The sequence below is a fragment of the Ceratotherium simum genome, unplaced genomic scaffold, assembly GCF_057802395.1.
Source record: "Ceratotherium simum simum isolate JZ-2026a unplaced genomic scaffold, ASM5780239v1 HiC_scaffold_44, whole genome shotgun sequence".
NCBI classification, from domain to species: Eukaryota; Metazoa; Chordata; class Mammalia; order Perissodactyla; family Rhinocerotidae; genus Ceratotherium; species Ceratotherium simum.
The window spans coordinates 597,875-616,171 of record NW_028261260.1 but is presented as its reverse complement, the minus strand read 5'-3'; the positions used below and the strand labels follow the sequence as shown (position 1 = coordinate 616,171).

The window sequence follows — 18,297 nt, the reverse complement described above, 5'->3', positions numbered from 1 at the left end:
GGGACCAGGCAGGGAGGACCAGGATCTTGAGCCTGGGGATGCACGAGCCCCCGAACTGAGCTCTGAGCTCTCAGCACTTGGCACATCTCTCATGAGAGCCTCACAGCCGCCCCTGGGAGCTGGGGCAGCAGGCCCATCTTAGGGATGAGTGAACACAGGCTCCGCCTGAGACACCCATTCTGGTTCCCCAGGCTGGGGAAGCTCAGAGCTGCCTGGTGGCACAGCTGCGTGAGGTTTTATCTGAGCTGGACTCAGCCTCTCCGTCCCATGCTGCCCATGGGGGAGAGAGATGTCGGGTCCCCCCAAGTCAGGCAGCACGTAAGTGGCTGAGCAGTCCCCTCTGCCTGAGGCCTCAGCCTCCATGTCTGTCATCAGAGAGGGTTGTGCTGCCAGGTCCCTCAGCCTCACCCCCCTGTTCTCCTCCTCTGGAGCCCAGAGCCCAGCCTAGGCCCAAGTCCTATTTTCTCTGCATGCCCGGCCCTGCCGGTCCCCCTCTGGGGACCTGGCAGTCGTGCACCATGAGAAGGGGTGGGCATAGAGGGCTAGTCAGACTAGGGGGCTCTGTCTGATGGACTCTGGCTGTCTGCCTTCCAGGGGAATGAGATCAACCTTCAGAAAAGGACTGAGGTGAGCAGCTGTGGCACTCCCTGCATGGGAGGGGAAGGAGGTGTAAATCAGAGACCCTCTGGGCAGAACAGTCCCTGGCTCCACCCCCCTGTATCTTAGATTGAGAGGAAGAGTTTGATAACAGAGAAGAGGGAGATCCATCCAATTGGCGGGTGGGTTGAGGGGAGGATGGCATCAAGGAAAACTTCCTGGAGGAGGGGCTGATTATTCCCCTTCTGAGAACAGGTAGAGCCTGGATGGAACTGGAGGGAAGGAGGGTTCCCAGGACTGGTCCCCTGCCCCACTTCTCACCCCCGACAAGGCCCCTGCAGCATCCCCCACCCAGCCCCTGTCTGCATCCTCTCCTTCCCTCTGGCCCCAGGAATACCGAGTCATGAGGGAGATCCTGCTGCTCCAGGTGGCTGCAAAGAATTACAACCTAGAGCCCGAGGAGCGATTTGGGGCCTGGTTCCAGGACATGGAGCTGCTCAATGAGAATGATAGGTGAGGCCGGGCAGGAGTTGGCTGAGGGCAGAGGTGGACCCTCCCTGTTGGCCAGTCCAGAGAGCCTGTCTCCGTGGCCCTCTGGTCAGCCCCAGGCCTTATCGTGTTGCGACCTCTGGGACACCCAGACTCCAGCTGCTGGGCAGGCAGTGGGGGGGCACCTGAAGTGTGGCTCCTGGTAGGCTCAGAGGTGCTTCTGTGTCCTGCAGCTACAGCCTGTCCTGCCAGCTAGGGCCCCAGGCCTAGTGGGCCAGCAGAATACTCAAGGCCAAGAAGAACCGGCCATCATCAAGGTCAGGTGTGAGTGAGTGTCTGGGCCGGGGTGACTGACTCCTAGGGGTTCAGTAAAGCTTCGGGCTAAGCATGGCCTTGAGGAGTCGGACAGCTGGCACTGGGAACCCAGCTCCACTACTGAGCAGTCCTGTGACTGGGGTGACTCTCTCCAGCTTCCTGAGACTCTGTTTCCTCCTTTGTAAAATAGGTGATACTAAATGATCGCTCATGTGGCAGGGACAAATGGGGTACTGGTGGCTGACAGCACTGAGCACAGGGACTGGAGCACCCAGTGCAGTGGGGACAGGATGTGGCGCCATGGTTCTGAGGGAGGCCCCCCAAGATAACCTGACTCTTCTACTCAGCCCCCAGGCCCCAACACCGAGCCCCATACCAGTGGCCAATCACAGCTGCATCCTCAGCAGCGGGGACACAGCTGGGACGCTTGCGATGCACCGGGCCGGCTCCTCCCACCTGATGGGTAGGGGAGCATTGCAAGCTGATTCCTGGGGCCCCGTGAAGCCCAAGAGAGTGGGGACGACCCCACCCCAGCTCCCTGACATGTCTACCCCAGCATCTAGTCACCCATTGGGGAGGGACAGTAGTTATGTGTTGTAAATAATAAATGCCATATTTGAATATTATATTAAAGTCCTGTTCCCTTTATAGCCTGGGAGTTGTGGTGTGGTTCTGTCGCTTTCTGTAGGCATGTAAGGGAGACATAGAATCTCACATTTCTCCTTGAATCAAGAACTCTTCTGGGTCATCAGCTTATTGTATGTAGGAGAAGGGAGAAGGGCCAGCCCCTTCCCTGGCCAGTGGGGACACTCCCAAGTCCCCCTAAGTCAGAGGACAAGTTCATTTCAGTATCATTCAGCTGCTCCAGGAGCAGACATGGCCCGCTGCCCATTCTCTTGGGATTTAAAGGTTGAAGGTACTTTCACAGGCAGAGCAACAACCACTGAAATGTGGGTGTCTTTAAAACAGCACTACCCAGGACCATGTCGTGCCACAGGCAGGGGCTGCCTTTCTACATTCTGGAGGAAGAGGGAATAGTTTCTGCTTCTCTTGTGGAGGTTTCTTTTGATCACATTTTAGGAACTTGTAGTTTTCTAGTTCAACCTCTGGAATTGCATCAGCTGTTAAGTGGGGAAAACGATGTAAAAATGTCAAAACGTGCACAGGTAGAGGACAAGGCCCGAGGAAGGTCACTTGTAAATGGTCTAAAGGCAGGCAGGACTTTCCCTCCTCAGGCCCCTCTAGGGGCTCCGTGTTCACCCCTGACCTAGATTTGAATCCTCCTGGGATCCTTGTCCAGGTCTCTGACTTCCTTTTCCTGCTTGCTTTCTATCCACAGGCGAAGATTTGTGATGCAGCTTTTAAGGCTACATCTGGGCCTCCTTCCATCATGTCTGTGCTGCCTACACACTAGGCTCTCCGGCATCCCTGCACGTACTTATGTAATGCTGTTTCAGGAGGAAATGTCCTGGAGGCCCCAGCCTCTGTCAGGTACATTGTGGCCACTCTTCCCTGAGGGAGTTGATCTGGTGGATCAGGGACGGGTTTTCATTTCCCAGGCTATGGGTCCCTCTATTTGGCCACAGAAAACCGCCACCCTCTCCGTTGCATGCCAAGGTGACTTCTGGGTTTGTGTGGTTCTGAAGTCCATGGTCTCTGACATTCGCCAGTTTACACACTCAGTCATGATATTACTGACGTGTCCTAAAGGGCTAGATGGGCCTGAACCCATAGATTTTGTAGCCCCCTGGGATGGCTGTGTTATTTTCCACAGCCTTGTGCTGTGGTTATGTGTCATGGGGGCTGTGAACTTTTCCTGTTGGGAGCTTTGAAAGATGAGGCATGAGAGGGGAGGGTGTAGGCAGGTCCATTGAGGGAATGCCACCACACTGATGATCCATGGCCATGAATGGACACAGTCTTACCAATCAAAATACTGAAGTGCTTCCCATCTGGTGGTGAACAGACACTGCTCTGAGCTCACCCTGAGAACCCACCCCATGACCAGGAACTAAAGGGTTCCCACGTGGCTTTTTGAACATCACGTCTGGAAACACCCTGTAAGACAAGGCCCAGATGAATTGCTTGGCAGTTCTGAGCTATCCTCCTCCATCAGAAGGCTGCAAGTGTCCTTCAGACACACAGCAGGCTGGACTCTGCCAGGGAGGCCTTTACAGTGCAAGCTGGTGTTGAGCATACATCCTGGTTCCCAGCAGCCCAGGCCCTTCCTGACATGGCACAGCCATCCAGGAAAGTGATTTGCTAAAGGAAAGATAGGGAAGACTATACTTTACCTCCAAATAGAAAGAGAAGCGCCAGCTCCCATGTCTAATCAGGACGAGGAGGTAGTCAAGGGTGCCCGCAGGGTTTCTACTGCAGGACTATGAGGCTCCTGAGAACTGATCCTGCGTGTAGCAACATTTAATAACCCTTGTGCCCAATGATATAGCAGAAGGGCGACAATTTATTGCACCTTTGGGCATCCATTTGTCAAAAGTGCACTTACAGTCATCCATAAGAGAATCACGTTTGCACAACGGTACATATCACTCAATCTTTTACTGCTTTTTTAAACTTATGTAAATTTAACTAGTGTACAAAATACACAAAAGTACTCAAACTTATTCATACCTGAATAAGGAAGAAATATAACAATCACTCCATGTTTTTGCAGGTAGTCACCCTTTCATAGCTGGTATTTATAACTACCTTCTTCCATTACCCACTTCATATTCCCTTTGCCTCAGCAAGCACCTCAGCTGGTTGTGGTTCTTTGCAAACCCTTTTCAATTTCAGTGGTAGAACCTGACCTTCATTCCTGAAGGGTCACAGCCATTCGTAGTCCTGCCTGGACTGGTTTCTTGTAGTTTTCCATTGACGTTAATCACAGGGCATGTGATACTAAGAAAACCCTAAGGAATCTCCTGTATTCCTTACCTCCATTGTGGAGCAGCAGTCCAGTTTCCTCTTGGTAATCAGGATCAATCACCCCGGCCTGCATGGAAACTCTCTTCCTTTTGCCTGTAGAGTCAGAGGCAAGAGGAGCCGTAAGGGGCTGGGTGGCAGTCTTAATTTCCAGTCCAATGAAATCAATGTGTTTTCTCCCTTTGGAATGAAGATCCCTAAACCAGTAGAGCATAAGGTCACATGAACATGAAAAAAAATTATGCTAGTGGATCATGAGGGGTAACAGTGGTAGTAGTGAACGGTGCCCCTCGCATTTCCACCCTTGATTGCTGGACTTGTGAATCCCGGCTATGGGAAAATCAGTGCTATATAATGGACACTGATTTAGAGCATAAGCAGCTTCCTGGGGAACACCGCCCCAAACCTGCAAGGTATTGCCACCTAGGTAGTAGTACTGTAACTCCGTCTTCACACGCCTATTCTTCTCTCAAGTCAGCGGCTTCAGATGGTGGGGAACAGGAAAAGACCAGTGAATTCCATGAGCATGGGTCCACTGCTGCACTTCATTTATGGGCAGTGAGTTCCTTAATCAGAAGCCATGCTGAGTGGAATACCATGGTGGTGGATAAGGCATTCTGTGAGTCTACAGATGGTAGTTAACAGGAACATTGTGTGAAGGGAAGGCAAATCTGTATCAGCGTAGGTGTCTAACACACTAAGAGCAAAACACTGCCCCTTCCATGGTAGAAGAGGTGCATTGTAATCACCTGCCAGCTGGTTGCTTTCTGATCACCCTGGGGAATAGTGCCCTATCAGGGACCCTGTTTTGGTCTAGGCTCCTGGCAGATTTGGCACTCAGCAGTGGCTGTGGACAGATCAGCCTCGATGAGTGGAAGTCCACGATGCTAAACCCATGCATAACCTCCATTCCTGCCTCTCAGCCACTTTGTTCATGGCCCCCTTGGGCGCCGACAGGAGTGGCTGGGAAGAGAAGCTGGGCAGCACCCACACAACAGGTCATCTTGTCCACTTGACTATCAGAATCCTCCTCTGCTGAGGTCACCCTTTGGTGCGCATTCTTATAGGAAACAAAGAAATTCACCTTTTTTGCCCATTCAGAGAAGTATAGGCACATGCCTCTTCTCCACACCTCCTTGCCACCAATGTTCCTATCACATTCCTTCCAAGCTCTTGACCAGCCAGCCAAATCGTGCCTCTGTGAACTGAAATTGACTCGTTATCTCTGGCCATTTCTCCCTCCAAGCAAAATAAACCACCAGGTGCATTGCTTAAGTCTGGGCCCCCTGGGAGGATTGTAGCTTGTCACTTTCTTTCAGGGATGTCCCACACAGACACTGTAATGCTTCAGCTGTCCACTTTTGGGTGGCGCCTGCCTATCACATAGAACCATATATAAAGCAGACCTGAGTCTTCTCTTCCTCAGTCAACTTATTGTAGGTATTCTCCGTGAGGCCATAGATGTGGTCTGGGAGAGTGAAGGGAATGTGTCAGGGCTGGGGTCACGGACATTGGGTACACACACTCATGTGACTTGATTGTGCCTGAGGGCCTGCTCCAGCCTGACCTCATAGACACCACTTCATGGGACGGTGGGGTGCTGCCTCACCTAGTTCATGATGGGCATCCCAGGTCACGGGGTAAGTTGGTGGCCCATGGTTATGCATTCAGTTCCCCTAGGGCTCAACAGCAAGCCAAAAGCTGAGCGGTTGTCTTCAGTGGATAGTAGGGCTTTGCTCCAAAATCCTAAGGGTCTGTGCTGTGATTCATCTTAGGGGGCTGTTAAAGGCACCAAACAACATCTCCAAATGCCACCAACACTTCAATCACCATTGGATCTGCTGGATCACATGGCCCTAATGCCAGAGTAGCTTACATAGCAGCCTGCACCTGCCCCAGGGCCTTCTTTGCTCTGGGCCCTGTTCAAAACTAGCAGCTTTTTGGATCATGCGGTAAAAGAGCCGGAGTTGCCCACCAAAATAAGGAATATGTTGCCTCCAGAATACAAGAAGGCGCACTAGGCAGTATGCCTCTTTTTCATTTGTAGGAAGGGCCAGATGCATAACTTATCTTTAACCCTAAAAGTGACACCTCAAAATGCCTGACACCACTAGACTCGCAGACGTGTCACAGAGGCGAGAGGCCCCTGATTCATTTCATTTATTTCCCACCTTCTGACATGCAAGTGTCTTCCAATAAAACAGCTGCTACTTTTGCTGACTAGGTTGAATGAGCATGATGTCAAAAATGTCACGGAACAGGGGCTGGCCTGGTGGTGGGTGGTTAAGTTCACACACTCCGCTTTGCTGGCCTGGGGTTTGCGGGTTCGGATCCCGGGTGTGGACCTACGCACTGGTCATCAAGCCATGCTGTGACGGCATCCCACATATAAAATAGAGGAAGATGAGCGCAGATGTTAGCTCAGGGCCAATCTTCCTCACCAAAAAAGCTCCCAAAAAACAGAAAAGTAATGGAACAGTGTTATGCCTCATGGAAGACAAAGGTGATCAAGGTCCCTGTAGACTAAGTTATGACATAGAGCTTGAGAGCTGCTACACCCTGAGGTGGGACATTGAAGGTTTATTGCTGGCCTTGACAGGCCAAAGCAAACTATTTCTAGTGTCTTTCCTAACAGATAAAGAAAATACCATTTACCAGATCAAAAGCTGCATACGAGGTATCAGGACTCAAGTAATGAAACTATATGTGGGAAAGCAGCTGTAGTTGTAGTCACCATCTGGTTAAGTTTATGACAATCCTCCATCCTTCTCCAAGATCCATCTGTTTTATACACAGGCCATGAGATGACCTGAATGCAGATGTAGTGGGATTCATCACCTCTGCGTCCTTCAGTCCTCGGTGGTGGTCCTAATCTCTGCAGCCCCTCCAGGAATGTGGTATTTCTCTTATTTTACTATTCTCCTAAGTAGAGGCAGTTCTAGTGGGTTCCATTTGGCCTTCCCTACCGTAATTGCCCTCACTCCACCGGTCAGGGAACCAGTCTCATGATTCTGCCATTTGCTGAGTATGTCAATTACCACTAAGCATTCTGGGACTGGGGGAAAAGCTATAGGATGGGCTCAGGGACCCACTGGACCCACTATGAGACAGATCTGGGTTAACCTACATTGATCACCTGATCCTATAAGCCCTACTCTGATTCATGGAGCACAGTGATGTTTTGGGTCTCCTGGAATTAGTGTGTCACTTCAGAGCCTGTATTCAATAATCCCTATAATTCTGATTATTTCCTTTTCCCTAATGTATGGTCACCATCACAAAAGGCTGTACATCCTTTGGGGGAAGGTTGGGAAAAGATTAACCGTTTTAATTTTAAATAGTATATCTAGATCCTTACTCAAGGGAATCAGCCTCCCCTTCACACCAGGGCTCCTGTATCTGTCAAGTGGCTCAGGGGTGGGAAATGATTGAAGGGCCATGACTGTTTCAGTGATTCAAGTTAGACTTCTGTTCACTTGATCTAGAACTATTCTTACACAGATCAAGAATTTCATCGACTGCCTTCTCTTTCCCTCTACAGACACTCGGATCAACTAGCTACCACCATAGGTTTCTGTGAGTCAAATGGATTCTCATTATTGCCTTGACTCCACTATCCATTACAGAAACCATAACCACCTTGTCTCTTGAGATTCAGTGCCTCTGCTTGGTCTCTGCTGCCCCGGGATCCAGGTGTCCTCACTGCATATCAAGATCCCAGGTCACTGGCAGCAGTTCCACTGTAATGTCTGCCCTAAAGAGGAGAGTGGCCACAGAGCTCTTCACGGACTCTGGGGCTGCCCTCATGAATTTATTTCCACAGTAGTAGTGCAAGTGTGTCCTCTGGACCCTGTTGGGGTGGGTAGGCATGTCTTACATGATAAATACACTCTAACGTTCCAATCACCTAAGCCTTGGATACCTTCTTCTATAGGAGACCAAGGAAGGTCAGCCTCACTTAGTGTATTCCCGGCAACCAATGACACTGCTGGAACTCTTTGTGCCCTCTCAAGACACAGCAAAGAGTAGAGAATCTCTGCTTAGTGGGCCCATATCAATAAATTAGACCGGATCCAACTTTATGTTCCTTCCACCATTATCCAAACCCCTTAATAGCCATTTGCACACAGTTTTCCTAGATTTGTTTCTGTATACACTGGGGAAAGGATGCAGCTATTTTGGAACGTAGCACAACTCCTCATGGGTCATATTTTACACTTCAGTCTCTGGGACATGCTGGGAATTGAGGCTACTAGGTCTAGTAGCAAATGGGGCTGGTGGGTGTAGGTCCTCAGGAGAATCACCAGTACTTGCAAGGCAGCTTCCCAGGGGAGACCATTACAGAGTCCTTAGGAAAAGCAGAGTTCACCCCCTCACGCAGGGCTGGGAGGGCTTCTTCGTTGGCAAAGAAGACTGTACAATCTTATAATCATTTTTATTCCCATAGAGTCGGTAGTAATATCCAACTTTCATTTCTGGTTATAATAATTTTATCCATTTTCTTTTTTGCTGGTTAGTCTAGCTAAAAGTTTGCCAATTTTATTGCTTTTTTCCTAGAAAACACTTTTGATTTGACTGATTTTCCCTCTTGTTTTCCTGTTCTTTATTTCACCTCTGCTCTTATATTTATTATAACCCTCTTTTTGCTGGTTTCAGGGTTGGTTTACTCTTCATTTTCTACTCTTCAAGGTGTAAAGTTAGGTTATGGTTTTGAGATCTTTCTTCTTCTAATGTAGGCATTTACAACTATAAATTTCCCCGTGAGCGTTTCTTTTTCTGCATCCCATGAGTTTGGTAGGTTGTATTTTCATTTTCATTTTATTCAAGGTGTTTTCTAGTGTCCCTCATATTTTCAACTTTCATCCACTGGGTGTTAATGCTGTATTGTTTAATTTTTATGTATTTATGATTTTTTCCAGTTTTCTTCCTGTTCTTGATTTCTAATTTCACTCCACTGTGATTAGAAATTATATTTTATTTGATTTCAATGTTTTAAAAATTTGCTAAGACTTGTTTGGGGGCCTAAAATATGGTCTATCCTGGGAAATGTTCCATATGCACTTGAGAAGAATACATATTCTGCTGTTTTGGGTGGAAGGTTAAGTCTAATTGATTATGGTGTTGTTCAAGTTCTTTATTTCCTTAGTGATTTTCTGTCTGGTTGTAATATCCTTTTTTGAAAGTGGAGTATTGAAATCTCCATTATTGTTGGAGAACCGTCTATTTCTCCTTTCAATTCTGTCGATTTTGCTTCATATGTTTTGGGAGCTCTGCTGTTAGATATGTGTGTTTAAAATTGTGACATCGTCTTGATGGATTGTACCTTTTATCAATACATAATGCCATCATGAATGAGAGAGACCTGATCGCTTCCCTTGAGGAACTCACAAGCAGTCCAGGGAAGAGACTGAGAGGCCATCACAGCAGGAGCTGCGAGAGAGGCCTGTGCCACGTGCTGCAGCAGGACCTCATCTCCTTAGGTGTCCTGTGTCCCTGGAATGGCAAATGCACGTAGCACGTGCTCAGTAAGCACTGGCTGGATGCAAGTGAGGAGCACTGACTGTGATGGCAGCACTAGCTCTCATTCAGGGAAACTGAGATTTGTGCTAGTGGCAGAGCTCAGACCAGAACCCCGTGTTCCTGATCTTCTTCTCGTTCCCACTTGTCCGTGATGCCAGTAGTGATTTCAGTATTGAATTCATGGCTGAAAGACTCATTCATCATAGCCTTGTTCTTTTACTCATTCCAAGATCTTACCACGTTACAGGCACGTACTTGGTAATGGTGAGTAAAACTGGAGAAGGCCTCTTTCTTCATGGATCTGGGAGAACAGTGAGAGGTGCGAAGACAGTCATCAGATCACCACAAAGTGTCACATTACAAAAAACAATAACTGATATTTATGGGGAGTGTAGGACATGTCACATACTAGATTGACAGTGTTTGAATGCATAAACTCGTTTTGTCCTCAGAAGAACTTTGGATGTGGTAGGTATCACTCCCTATTTATATATACGGTAAAAGGAGCACAGAAAGGCAAAGTAGTTTGGCGGATGTCACACAACTAGAAATTGGTGGTGTGGGGATCCCAACACTCTGAGTCCCAGTTTCCTCAGTTTCTGAAAGCAGAATGACAAAGCTTAGTTGTGCGGATTAAGTTAAAAGAGGAAAACACACCTAGCAACACGACTGAGTTTACAATAGGTGCTCACTAATGATTACTGAATTTCAGTGGCTGTGGGACTCACGAGGTGGACAGGACTTCCCTCATCGTGTTGGTGGGTCCTCATAGCTCTTGCGCAAGCTTTGTGAGTGACTTTGAATGGTCAGACTTTGAACAGGTCTCAGGACATCACAGACCTTATGCTTGAAATGTGAAGAATTTGGGTAAGCCCTGGGCCTCCCAGCCTGGCATTCTGGCCTCCTCAGAATGGCCTAACCAGCCTCCAACACTCTTAAACTCAACACACCAGATGGATCACCCTCCTCAAACATGCCCAGGGCTTTCCTCCTCCCACACCTCTGCTCTTCTTGTCCCCCACATAGAATGCCTATCCACCCCATCTCTGCCTCCTCAGACAGGTGGATTTCCTAGGTGACTCCACCCTGTCAGAGAGAATCTGTGTGTCTTCCACGTGACCAAGGCCAGGTCACTTCTGATCCTTTCATCATCCCAATGGCCAAGGGAGAGAGAGCTCAGTGTATTCCTGCTTGCCCTACCAGATTGGAGGATGGGATCATAAATTACGTTCTATCCCATGCACTATAAGACATAGAAAGGAGGAAGCAATGGGAATCTTGTTGGGTTGAGGCCATACTTCTTCCAGAGAAAAATAGAGCCACACAGTTAAAAGGCCCTGATGTAGATAATTTATCACCTTCTTCAGTAAAACAAAGTTCTGCCATGTAGTCAAACTAAGTGCTTCTTAACATGCAACTCCCTGAGGCTGCTCCTACCCATGAATGGTGGAAATCATTGGGCAAAGTTTGATCAACAGAACTCTTCACTAGTACTGATCTTTTGCCGAGGGAGTGAAATAGACCTAAGACTTGATCACTCAGCCCAGCTGAGCTCAGCTCGTGGCCAGCCCCGAGTAGTCAGTGCTGTATGCCATCTGCATGGACAGTGGTTGTGCCGTCCTATCACACTGCAGGGGACAACTTCTGGGTAGTCTGCATCTTCTCTAGGGGGCAGACATCCTGGAGTGGCCTTGGAGCAGATGCTGGAGGACAGTGTCAACTCTTGAACCATGTCTGCAGAATCTGGGTAAATTCACAGGAACCATGGCCTGGTTTTGATTTTCTGAGGATCACCAGTCTAGGGTTACGGATCAAAGTCTGCAGCAGGAGCCACCTCATCCTGGACCTAGCTGAGAGGCAGGAACCTAAGATAGAATCAGAGTAGATGGATCAGGGGAAGGGGCAGCTTGTCTCTTTTCTTCTCAGAGGCTGTTGGAAAAGCTTTCTGGGTGGTGTGACATGTGAAAGGAGGAGCTGGACCAGGACTCCCGGGGACATGAAGATGGCTGGAGGGATCTGAGGTTGTCCCACAGAGCTGGGTATCTACAGTGTTAGGAACAGAAATGAGCTGAGTCCCGACTGGCACTGAATGTCCACAGATAAGACATGGCTATGGGCTTCCAAGGAGAAGTCAGAGCAGAGGAATAGGAGTGGAAGGGGTGGGAGGAGACAGTATAGAGCCTTGAGGGGGCAGGAGTTGGCGACCTAGAGAGCTTCTGGTGAGCAACAGGGCAGATTAGGCAAAACTGAGCCCCATCTTGGAGGGCAGCAGGCCTGCAGCCTGGAATATGGACAGAGACTCCAAGAAATGGGGGATGGAGGACTCAGCTAGCAGAGGTAGAGTTCATTTCCAGGAAAAGAGAAGGGCCTATTTGGAAGGGCAAGGACACAAGACTTCAGGGGTCCCATGGCCAGGCTGACAGGGGGCTAAGCCTCCTGATCTCCCAGGTAGAAGGGCTCCCAGGGCGTGGAGTGTGGAGAAAGGGGGCAGGGGAGGGGGAACCTGAAGCATCTCAGGGATACCAGGGAAGTCAGCGTACTTGTGTCCTGGAGTTCAACCCCAGTGTGGATTCAAACAGCAGGCATTACCTGCTGACTGATTTAGGCCCCAGTATTTGACAGCCTGTGGCCTGCAATCAGGATGCGAGAAAAGCTGATGAGCATGGGTTGGTGTGATAATGGTCCACATAGAGCCCCCAAAATCCCGAAGGCAAGCCAAGCCAGGCAGTAGGTCACAGGCTGGCCCAGGCTTTTGTTCCTAAATTTGTTCCTAAATGGTGCCTGTGTCTTTGCTGAGAATCTAGAAAATGAGGTACAAAAAGCTGGAAGGGTTCATAGAGATCACATTCTAGTCCATCCATCTTGTGAGGAATTTGAATCTCAAAGGGGCTGGGAGCTGCTGTGGCTAATAGAGAGAAGGCATCAGTCACATGACAAATGGATGACTGCATGAATAGACGTGGGCCCGAAGTAGAAAAACTACCTTTGCTGCACAGAAATGGCTGATTTTGAAGTATTTCAACTGAACAGACCATTTTTCTTGACTAAATAAGTTTCCAACTGACACCATTAAATCTAAGAGGCATTCTTTCTCAAAAATGTCTAAGCCACGCATCCATAAATTAAACTTCTAATTGTTCAGCTCGAATCCCGCTACCTCTCTCTGCCCTCCATTACACTTCAAAGGTCTGTCAAAAGTGCTGGTTACTTAGTAGACTTAAACTCCCTTCTAACCACTGGGTTGAATGTTTTTCCCACTCAGCTTTATAGCCTCCACGGGAAGATAAGCTCTGAGCACAAGTGAAGAGTGTGAACTGTGAACTGCTGATACCTGACCTCCAGGCAGCTTCTACAAAGGTGCAAGACCAGCCCTCCCCAGACGTGTGGCCAGTTGGGATGGGCCACTTACCCATGTCTCCTCCCTCATAGCCATTCTGCATGATGGCCTTGTCTACGAGGGCAGTCAGCCATGTGCCCTCGATGCAGCTGATGAGCAGCCTGGAGAGGCAGGCCCCCAGGCCCAGCATCACGTTGTAGAATGTGAAGTAGTTGCAGCTGTGGAACACTTTCCTGTGAAGGGACAGCACCCTTTCTTATGAGAAGACGGCGAGGCAGGCCGGCTCAGGACCTCGCCAGACTAGTGCTCAAATCCTAACTGTCCCATATCCTAGCTGTGTGACCTCGTGCTCTAAGCAGGAGCTGATTGTCCCCACCTCACAGCACTGGTGTGAGGACCGACTCAGACACAGTGTAGAGGGTGCTAAGCAGGACAAATGTTAGCAGGGACTGTAACATATCCTGGGATCCTTGGGTTTTGAAGTTTCTTGTACAATAAGAAATCTCACGTGGTTACAGCTGGTTTTGTTGTTATCATAAAGACTGTGGCTTTCCCACTGTGTGTTGTAACAGTGACCTGCCCCCAGCTGGAACTGCTCAAGTCCTCCAGAGGAAACTTCCCAAATGACCACCTGATCACATGGTATCCTGTTGCCTACGGGATAAAAGCCCAAATTTTATCCTTAGTTTATGGGTCCTCTTACAGAGGGGCCGATCTGGCCTTGTTGCTTTGTGCCCACTCCCTGCCCCTGATCATCTAAGGCCACTACATGGCCACCATATTAGATCCCTTCTCTTCTTCTAACATGCCCTGCCTTCCTGTCTTCATCTGCACAGTGGGGGCTCTCTCCTCATCTCTAACTGTAGCAATCCTACCATCCTACTGACCTCAGCCCAAATGTCCCATCTGCAGTTGAGTTACCTCCTGCCTCTCATCCACCACCCTGCCTCTCCTTCCTCATTATTTGTGTTTCTCCTATAATCTTTTCACACCCTCTGGAGTCTACATGTCTGTGTCTGTGGCTCCAGTGACTGTGAGCTTGTCACAGCACGTCCTATGGAGACATCTCTTTATCCTCATGTTGCTTGTTCAATGAGTGAATAGCTTTGAATGAATGAATCAGAAAGGATTACCATCTGCCAAGTAGTACTGTTTCCTCTTTGAAGTAGCACAATTATTTGCAAGGTTCCTAGATGATGAGTGAGTTTATGCATGGTCACAATGCTCTAATGGGTGGGGCCAGGATTTGGAAGTCTGGCAGGCAGTCTGGCTCCAGAACCCACTCCTGAAGCTCTGTCCCACCCTCTCTCAGAGACCATAAATCACACCTAGGAACCTGCCAAGGATGAAGGGCCAGCACAGACAGACAGCTGAAGTGGAAACCCTACAATTCCACATTCCCTCCTTTGTCCCCAACTGTTAAAGAGAGCACAAGGCTTCTGCTTGTGAACTGTGTCCAGGTTTGGCTGCAGGAAAAAGCCCAATTAAAGTAATAAAATAAATCTCCAGAAACTGATCCTAAAGAAACAGGGATCTATGAATTGCCTGACAAAAAATTCAAAATAATTGCCTTAAAGAAGTGCAACATGCTACATCAGAACATAGAAAGACACAAATTAAATCAAGAAAATGATTCATGAACAAAATCAGAATATCCAACAAGTAAAGAAATATAAAAATGACCTCAAAAAATTCTTGTGTTGAACAATATAATAACTGAGTTGGACAATTCACAAGTGTGGTTGGACACCAGAGTTCATCAAGCAGAAGAAATAATCAGTGAACTTGAAGATAAGTCATTTGAAATCCTTGAGTCACAGGAACAAAAAGAATAAAGAAAAATGAAGAAAGCATAAGGGATTTTTGCAACTTCATCAATCAGATCAATACACATATGGGAGTCCCAGAAAGAGAAAAGAGAGAGAAAGGGGAAGAGAGCTTCTTTGCAGAAATAATGGCTGAAATCTTCCCAAATCTGAAGAAGGAAATGAACATCCAAATTCAAGAAGCTTAAAAGGCTCCAGCTAAACACGTTATAGTCAAACTGACAAAGGTCCAAGACAAGAGAGAATCTTGAAAGCAGCATGAAAGGGACCTATCAGATACAAGCGAAGACCTATAAAACTATCTGCAATTTCTCAGCAGGAGCATTACAGGCCTGCCAGAGGGGAGTGGGATGATATATTCAAAGTGCAGTCAGATTTTAAAAACCCTGCCAACCAAGCATACTATATCAAGCAGAACTGTCCTTCAAAAATGAAGGCTTGATAAAGACCTCCCCAGATAAACAAACCTGAGGAAGAGCATCACCAACAGAACTGCCTTACGAGAATTGTAAAAGAGTCCTTCATCTTGAAACACAAGGACACTAGAAAGCAAAATGAAAACATGAAAATAGAAAGCTCTCTGGTAGGGTAAACATATAGACAAATACAGAATCCTGTGATAACGGTAACAAAAATCACTTAAAATTCTTGTATACCATTTAAAAGGTAAAAGCACAGAGGGTAACTATAACAATAAAACTATGTTAATAGATACAAAATATAAAAATATGTAATTTTGAAAGTGATAACATAAAGTGTGGGGTGGAAATGTAAGGGAGTAATGTTTTTGTATGCAATTGAAGTTAAGTTGTTATCCATTTAGAATAGATTGTTATCACTATAAGATGTTTTATGTAATCCTCACAGTAACCGAAAGGATCATACCTATGGGGATGACAGCAAGACAGTGGATAGGACGTTTCCTCCTCTTGTCTCCCCATAGGAACAATAATTTGGCAGCCATCTACGGACAAAAGTGCCTTTTGGGAGCTTCGAGATCCAAGTAGGCAGCTGTGAAACACTGGTGGAGCCCAAGACCGGGGAGGGACTTTTCTTTGAGAAGGCAACCCCACAGCCAGGTCTCAGGCTTGCTGACCATATCCCTGGCTGCAGCCATGCTAAAAGCCTCGTTTCCTTGTTGAATTGGCTACAGCCCCATTTGGCTTTGGTCCTGCCATCAGCACCAACCACCAAGAGACCCAGAGGGAGTTACGCCTCTCTGTGTCTTAGGTAACAGGCCTGTCTGCCTTGGTCCTTGCTGTGGACCCTGAAGTGGCCTATGACCAAGCTACAGCTTCTCTCAGCCATGTTCCAGGAGCAGACAAGTTTCTACAGAGACCCAGTGGGAGACACACACATCCATGTCCCCAGAGGATGGCCCACGGACATCATTCCAAAAGTGGATCTTGAATCAGCCCTGTAACCTGGCTCCCATCCATCCAAGCCACACTCCAGTAGCAGTTATGCCTGTCCAGGGACCTGCTGGGAGACACGCCCATCTGTGCCCCTGGAGGCAGGTCCACTAACCTAGGTCCAACCATGGGTTCTGAAGCAGTCCTGTAACGTGGCTCCAGCCCCTCTCAGCAGCAGTGAGGGAGCAGACATGCCCACCCAGGGACCTGGTAGGAGGCACCCCATCTGTGCCTTCTAAGGAGGACCTGCAGACCTCAATCTGGCTGCAGATCTGAAGGAGCCCTGTGACTTATTTAGAACACCTCTAAGCTGTGGCACTGGGCTAGTCCTGCCACCCAGGGATCCACCTAGTGTCCTGGTGGGGCCATCCCAGGAATCTGACAAGAGATTTACCATTTAACCATCCACACACCTGGAAACAGGTCCACCTTCTGCAGACTCAAATGTGAACCCTGAAGTGGACCTTTGTCCCAGCCAGCCCTATTGACCAAGGTCCTGGATGCAGTCCTATCCACTGAGGGGCCAGACAGGATTCAGCTTGCCCAAGCCCCTAGTAACAGGCCCACAAATCATGGACACCACTGTGGACCCAGCCACAACCACGTGACCCATCTCCAGTAGGCTTGACTGTGACCTTGGAGGCAAACCCTTCAGACCACGGACCTGACAGGAGAAGGATTTTTACCAGTGGAACCCAGTCTGTAAGGCTTGAAGAAGTATTTGCTTCTTCACATGTACTAACAACAGTACAGAGCTACACAGATCATAAAGAATCAGGAAAACATGACACCATCAAAAGTAACAAAGTTCCAGTAACCTAACTCAAAGAAATGGAGATCTACAAACTGCCTGACAAAAAATTCAAAATAGTCATCTTAAAGAAGCTGAATAAGATGCAAGAGAACACAGACAGACAACTAAACAAATGCAGGAGAATAATGAATGAACAAAATGAGGTGATTAATAGAGAAATAGAAATCATAAACAAGAATCAAACAGAAATCCTAGTATAATGACAACACCAAAAATTCGAGAGAGCTTCAACAACAGATTTTATCATGCAGAAGAAAAAATAAGCAAACTCAAAAACATCATTTGAAATCATCCAGTTAGGCGATCAAAAAGAAAAAATAATGAAAAAGAGTGAAAAAGTGTATGAGATCTATGGGACACCACCATGGGAAGGAATACGCATACTAGGAAGTCCCAGAGGGAGAAGAGAGAGAGCGAGATGGGCAGAAAGCTTATTTAAAGAAATAATGACTGAAAAGTTCCTAAATCTTGGGAGGGATGCAGATATTCAGGTTCTTGAAGCTCAAAGGACCCCACCAAGTTCAATATGATGAATATTACCCCAAGACACATTATAATCAAATCGTCATAAGTCAAAAACAGAGAATTTTGAAATCAGCAAGAGAGAAGTGACTCATCACATTTAAAGGGGTTGTAGTTTTCCCAGCAGAAACCTTGCAGGCCAGGAGGGAGTGGGGTGACCTATCCCAAGTGCTGAAAGAAAAACACTGCAAATCAAGAACACCTTATTCAGTAGAGCTGTCCTTCGGAAATGAAGATAAGATGAAGACATTCCCAGACCAACAAAAGCTGAGGGGATTCATCAATACAAGGCCTGCCTTACAAGACATTCTCAAGGGAGTTCTTCTGGTTGAATGAAAAAACACTAAGTAACAACATGAAAGCATATGAAAGTATAAATCTAACTGGTAAAGGTTACATATAGTTAAATTGAGAATATTCCAACACTGTAATGATGGTGCATAACACTTTTAACTATGGTATGAATGTTAAAAGCAAAAATATTAAAATAACTATAGCTACAGTAATTTGTTAGTGGATACACAATATAATAATATGTAA

The 18,297-nt window shown here is 47.5% G+C and overlaps 1 protein-coding gene and 1 pseudogene across 24 annotated transcripts in view; both read left to right on the top strand.

Moving 5' to 3' along the window:
• Positions 1 to 14,321, top strand: part of LOC101402586 (ral guanine nucleotide dissociation stimulator-like) — a 52,513-nt gene extending 38,192 nt beyond the window's left edge. For 14 of the 23 annotated variants that reach the window (XM_087428192.1, XM_087428190.1, XM_087428191.1 and 11 more), the window contains 3 exons: positions 595 to 627; positions 989 to 1,110; positions 2,741 to 6,093. In XM_087428192.1, coding sequence (XP_087284318.1) covers positions 595 to 627; positions 989 to 1,110; positions 2,741 to 3,233 — 648 coding nt within the window. In that variant the 3' untranslated portion in view covers positions 3,234 to 6,093. Of the gene's footprint in view, positions 1 to 594; positions 628 to 988; positions 1,111 to 1,319; positions 1,411 to 1,748; positions 2,052 to 2,740; positions 6,095 to 7,122; positions 7,224 to 7,867 lie in introns of those variants that run through there. The other 9 variants (XM_087428200.1, XM_087428198.1, XM_087428199.1 and 6 more) reach the window with 6 other exon arrangements.
• The window catches only part of LOC101405651 (methyl-CpG-binding domain protein 3-like 1), a 42,136-nt pseudogene continuing 31,002 nt past the window's right edge, over positions 7,164 to 18,297 (top strand). The window contains exon 1 of the transcript XR_015551318.1: positions 7,164 to 7,223. The product of XR_015551318.1 is annotated as a methyl-CpG-binding domain protein 3-like 1 (transcript). The remainder of the gene's footprint in view (positions 7,224 to 18,297) is intronic.